The sequence below is a fragment of the Vespa crabro genome, chromosome 16, assembly GCF_910589235.1.
Source record: "Vespa crabro chromosome 16, iyVesCrab1.2, whole genome shotgun sequence".
NCBI classification, from domain to species: domain Eukaryota; kingdom Metazoa; phylum Arthropoda; class Insecta; order Hymenoptera; family Vespidae; genus Vespa; species Vespa crabro.
The window spans coordinates 65,896-72,637 of NC_060970.1; the positions used below are offsets into that span (position 1 = coordinate 65,896).

At 27.6% G+C, this 6,742-nt stretch overlaps 1 protein-coding gene across 1 annotated transcript; it reads right to left on the reverse strand.

Annotated features, from left to right (window-relative positions):
* Nucleotides 1–685: 685 nt before the first annotated feature.
* On the reverse strand, nucleotides 686–1,570 carry LOC124429927. The gene is made up of 2 exons (XM_046975811.1): nucleotides 1,203–1,570; nucleotides 686–863 (listed from the first exon to the last, which is right to left on the reverse strand). Exons 1-2 carry the CDS (start codon nucleotides 1,568–1,570, stop codon nucleotides 686–688), a joined length of 546 nt encoding a protein of 181 aa, XP_046831767.1.
* Between the last annotated feature and the right edge of the window lie 5,172 nt (nucleotides 1,571–6,742).

Sequence of the window (6,742 nt, forward strand, 5' to 3'; positions counted from 1 at the left end):
CGCGAACGGCGTGTCCCACCACCACCGCACTTAGGCGGCAGGCTCGAGCGGCGCACATGCGCAGTGACGTCAACCGGACTCGCCCTAGCAGGAGCAAAGAGCGTCGTCAGACAATCATCGTTCGCAGCCTTACTCAACAAGACGCAAGCTCCTAGTCTCGAGCCTTAAGCAGTCATTATCCAACTTTGAATTTTACGCTAGAGTTTATCTTTGTCAATTAAATAAGTTAGAACCCGTCAATTAAAATTAAAATTAAATTCTTTATTATAAACAATAAAATAACCACGTTCGCGTGCGGAACATCATCCAAAGGTGTAATTAATCAGTGTACTTTAGTGAAACATTTAATACATAAATAAAATTGTTATTGTTAACCAGTGCATGATTTCTTTATATCCATACATTCATCAATCCTTTTTGCTCGGTGAGGACGAACCGCACGAGTATCCTGCTATAAAATTGTCGTTTCGGTGAGGACGCTCCGCACGAACGACACTTTTCTCTTTCTCTCCTACCACCAAACAAACACCTCTTCCTATTACTTACCCTCCTAATGCCGAAGGTACGTCGCTGCGTTAGAAAATATCAACTACGTCGTCTGTTAAAGGAGCTTTAGCACGAAACCGAAATTTATAACGATACTTTGGGTGTTGAATTAATTAAAGAAGAGAAAGAAAATTTTCCCTCATACCGCCTGATTCCCCTGCAGCTCTCTAGAAGGTGGATACCCCCACTGGACCTTCAGATTTTGAATCAGAGGACCCCCAAATATCTGGAAATAAGTCTCCACCATCAGCTTGGATTGTCTTCCCAAGAGGTAAGTGAGCATTTGAAATATCGATTCGACACTCGGAGTCTTGCATCTGTATTTATCTCAAGAGGATTAGATATCTCACTCATAAATTTTACTTTTGAAATCGTGTCAGTGAATGTTTCACGTATTAAGTTTGTCAATTTATTTTTAACTCCAAATACACGTATTCTTTTATCTATGGTTTCTCTATCAACCGAGTCAAATGCCTTTTTAAAATCTATACATTTTATAAATATATCTTTGAATTCAGTATTCTATGGCGAAATATGGATTTTAAGTTAAAAATTTGTTCTGTACAAGTTCTATCTTTCCGATATCAAGCTTGATACTCGCCCAGTTGCTTGTCAAGTGTTGTTTCTATTTTATTCAGCAATATATTTGAGATTACCTTGAATGCAGTTTGCAGAAGATATAATTATCACAGTTCAGTTTTTCCCCTTTTTTATGTAATGGGGGAATTAGTGCTACTTTCCACTCTTCTGGAAACCTCCCTGTTCTCCAAATGTCTTCGAAGATTATCTTCAGCTCTTTAATGATTTTTGACAGAGACCAATTCAAAAATTCAGCTGTTATAGAGTATTCCCCACTACCTCTATTATTTTTTAGATTTTTAATTGCTTCCTTAATTTTTTCAGCATTAGGTGGTATATCTTCTTCCAGATTTTCAGTTGTTTCAGAGAATTCCAATTTATGTTTCGGTTCAGGAAAGTTTATAAGTTGACCGAAGTATTTTGCAAATATTTCAGTTTTCCGCATTGCTTAGGACAAGTTTACCATTTTCATCTTTGTAGTATGTTCTAGGCGCTTGATAAGCCTTTAATTAACTCTTAAAAGTCTGATAGAAATTTCGTGAATTATTTTTAGTAAAGTTGTTTTGCATGTCGATAAATTGTGATTTTTCGAAAGATACTTTAACTCCCCTTATTTTTCTAGCAGTGTCTTTCCTTTGTTGTTTGAATTGGTCATGGTGTTCAGTCCTCCCCGAGCATTTGCACTTTTTCCAAAGTTTTCTTCTATCCTGTAGTGCATCTTCACATATTTTGTTCCACCAAGGTTTTTTTCTATGCTTGGCCAATCAAAATGTTTTCTGGGCTGCGTTGGTTATTTCATTAGATAAATCTTGGCACTTCCCATAATGAGTTACTTTTATTTCTCCCTGAAATGTTTCCATAGTTTCTTTTGTAATTTGGAGTCCATGTGTATTTTACTTTATTATTTTTTCCCCACTTCTGTGATTTCTGTTGGGAAAGAATTTGTGTTGAATTTTAGACAAATAGTGATCAGAGTCAAATTCTCTGCTTCTTCATACCTTGACATTCATAATTTCCGTCATATTTCCATTGGATATTGCTACACGATCTTTTTGAAATTCACCTAGCATTGGATTTGGAGAAATCCATGTTTTAGCTCTTCTTGGCAATTTCTTGAAGGATGTCGACATTACCTTCATTTGAAAGTTCTTACAAATAGTAAGCAATCACATTCCATTTCTATTTGTTCGTTATTGTGCAGCATATTCTCTATTGTTCTATCAATTCTCACTATTGGACTATCAATTCTCTCTTCCTATTTCGTCATTCAAACCTCCAAGTAATATCACTACATTTGATTTTGGAATTTTATAACATTGAGATTACATTTCATCGTCCAAAAGGTCCCAGAATCCCTCTACTTTATTTTGGTTCTCTTTGTTGTCTTTACTTATTGGTGCATGACAATTAATAAAAGTGTATAATTTATTTTTGCATTTCATTTTCGAAAGAGAGATTCTTACTTTGCGGAATTAGAATTTAGTTACCCAGTTTAACAATCTTTATGGATATAAAAGGCTGTTCCCAAGATTAACATTCCTTTCATAATTTTAATCGTAGGCTTGCCTTTAAAGATTCTATAGTCTTTTGTTTCTGTAACATTTTTAGCCAAAAAAAATCTTGTCCCCGATCTGATAAAATTTGTATATCATTTCTATCCAGAAGTAGTTCTAATTCCTTTGGTTTACCAAACTTTATCAAAGAAATCACATTTAAAGTGCCCGAAAAAACTTCTTTTCAATCTTAAGTCTGGAAGGATTCCAAGGATGCTCCAACTCATCTTTATTGCAGATGTTAGGACTCACCAAAACCCTAGGTCCTGATGCATTGCATAATGCAATAGTGGATTTTCCTTCTGAGCTGCCACCTGGGGTAGTGCTTTCTTTCAGCGACTTTTCCATATTGATATTGAAATTGTGTGTTACAATGATAGGAATAAAATTCCAAAGTAAGATCAGATTGTCAATCTAAAATGATTTGATTTTGTGCTTGAATCCACTAGGTTCTTCCGACCGTACAATCGTGGAGAAATAAGATCTCTGAAGTATTCGTATATCATATTAAAATTATTTTAGTTTTTTGTCCAAATTTTTTATGTCTAAATAAATGTACTATTGTTTAAATAATACTTTACTCTATCCGTCATACACTAAAGATTGTTAAAATAATTAGATGTTTATCGAAAATATTATTTAATAGGTACATCCGATCGGAGCAAAATTACGATAATTATGAGTGTTAGGATAATAACGATAATAGTAATAATACTAAAAATAACGGTAGTAATAAAAGTAGATAATATAACGGTAATAACGAGAGTAACGATAATATCAATAATAATAATAATAAGAACGGTAATATCGATAATAGTAATTATAATAATTATGTTAACAATAATAATGATATTAATAATAATAATAATAGTAATAACAAAATTAATATTAATAAAGATAATAAAGATAAAAAAGATAATAACGATATTAACTATAATCAGGATAATAAAGACAATAACGATGATAACATTAATAACCTGTATACGATAATAAAATCAATAATAACATTATGAACGGTAGATACTATATTATTTTTAATAATAATAATAATAATAATAATGATAATAATAATAATAATAATAATAATAATAATAATAATAGCGATAATAACAATAATAATGAAAGTAAAGATATTAATGGTAATAATAACAGTAATAATAATAATAATAACAGTAACAATAACGTTAACAATAATTAAGATAATAACGATTATAAAGATAATTTCGATACAATAATAAAAATAATAATAATGATAACGATAAAAACGTTAAGAATGCTTACAAAGAAAATGACGATAATAACGATAATTTCGATATAACTATAATAACATTAATAATAATAAGTAAAATAATATAAGTGATAGGACAGATGAAAATAATAACGATAATAACAATAATAACAATTGTAACGATAATAGTAACGATATTAGTTACAATAGTAACGATATATGATATTAACGATAACAATTATAATATTGATAATAAAGATAAAAATAAAAATATCGATTGTAACGATAATAACGATAATAACCATAATTATAATTTAAACTATAATAACGATAAAATCGATAATAATGATTACAACGATTATGAGGATCATAAAAATAACAACAATAACGACTTCAAAAACGAAAACATCAATAATAATAATAATATTAATAATAGAATCGATAATGATGAAAATAGCGTATCTAAGGATAATAATAATAATAAAGATTGTAATGATAATAACGGTATTAATAATGGTAATGCCAATGATAACAATAATAAAGCTAAGATCGAGAATAACGTTAAAAATTATAATAAAAAAGATAATAAAAATCATAACCATAACAACGATAATAACAGTAATTATAACGATAATAAGAATACTAATAATAATAAAAATAATAACGATAAAGTCGATAATAACAATAATAACGATGCTTGCGCTAATAATGATAATAATAATAATAATGATGATTACGGTTATAATAAAAATAACAATATTAACGTTAATATTAAGAATAATAATAATAACGATGAGAATGGTAATGGCAATATTAACGATAATAACGACAATAACGATAATAAGGATTATAACGTTAATTACGATAATAACGATAATAACAATAATAACGATAATATTGATATTTATAAAAATAATAATAATAACGACAATAACGATAATAATGATAAAGGCGATAATGATAATAATAATAATAATAACGAAAATGAAGATAATAACGATGGTGCAAATAATTATAATAATAATTATAATAATAATAAAGATAATAAAGAAGAATATAATAATAACGATAATAACGATAATAGCGGTAATAACGATAATAACGTCATTAACAATAATTATAACGATAATCTTATTTATATCGATAATAATGATAATAACGATAATATCTATGACACTAATAATAACGATATTAAGGATAATGACGATAAAAAAGGTAATAATTATTGTAACGATATTAACGATAATAACGATAAGGAGGATAATAACGTCAATAATGGAAATAATAACGATAATAGTAATACTAATAACAATAAAAATAATAAGGATAATAACGATAATAACAAAAATAACGTTACTTGCCATAATAAAGATAATAATATTAATAATTAGAATAACGATTTCAATAAAAATAACGTTAATAACAACAATACCGGTAATTACTATACCAACGATAATAACGATAATTAAAATAATAATGATATTGATAAAAATAATAATATGGATAATAATAAAATTGACAATATTAACTATAATAGCGATAATAAAGATAATAATGGAACAATAATAATATTAATAATACCGATAATATCGTTAATAACGATAATAATAACGTCAAGGATAATTATAATGATAATAACGAAACTAATAGTGATAATAATAATATAAATAATAATAGTAATAATATCGAAAATAACGATAATAACAATAATAACAATAATAACGACAATAACAATAATAATAATAATAGTAATAATAATACCAATAATAACAACGACTATAACGTTTATAATAATAATAACAATAATAACGATAATTACGCTGATAACGATACTGCCGATTATAACGATAAAAACTTTAAGAACGATACTAACGATAATTAAATAATAATAACAATAATAATATTAATAATAATAATAATAATATCAACAGCGGTATTTACGATAATAATGATAACAACAGTAATAACAATAATAACAATAACGATTATAACGGTTATAAAAATATTAACGATAATCACAGTAATAATGATAATAAAGAAATTAAAGATAATAATAATAACAATAATAACTGTAATATTAAAATTGACGATAATATCGATAATAACGATAATAACGTTAATAACGATAATAATGTAGATAATCTTAATTATAGCGATAATAACGATAACAACGATAAAAACGATAAGAATAATTATAACGATATTAAGGATTAACCCTTTCGCTCCGTCGGGCTTATATATACACCTTCGAATTATGATATCGATTATGAATCATTCATGTACGAAGAGCGTATATATACGATCCCAAAAAGCGAATGCTCGGGTACGAAGAGGGTACATATACGTTCATCCCATATATACTTTGATTTCATTTTTTACATGAGATACTTTTTTTATTCGAATGTCTGTCAACGCTGCATGCCTTAAAAGCAAATAACTATCACGAAATAAAACACTAACGACAAGACGATATTGTGTTTCGTTTTAACGATACACAGTCTCAGTCTTCTTTAGGACATTGCCAGAGACGGATATATATCAGTAAATATTCAGTTTCTGCTTTTGTTATAATATGTTGATTTTTTAAATATTTAATTTTTTAGACCCAATTTTATTCATGGGGAAAGAAAATTTAAGAAAATATTTTTCGAGAGTGAGAGCAAACACGATTTATGTTCGGCTTAAAACACTATAGTAATTTCGTTGTATTAAAAATATTACATGAACAATAATATAAAATATTTTAAAAAATAAATTTTGATTATGCACTGTATATTTTAAAAAGAAAGATGATATTACTGAATATAATAAACATCATTGTAAAATTTAGAGAACA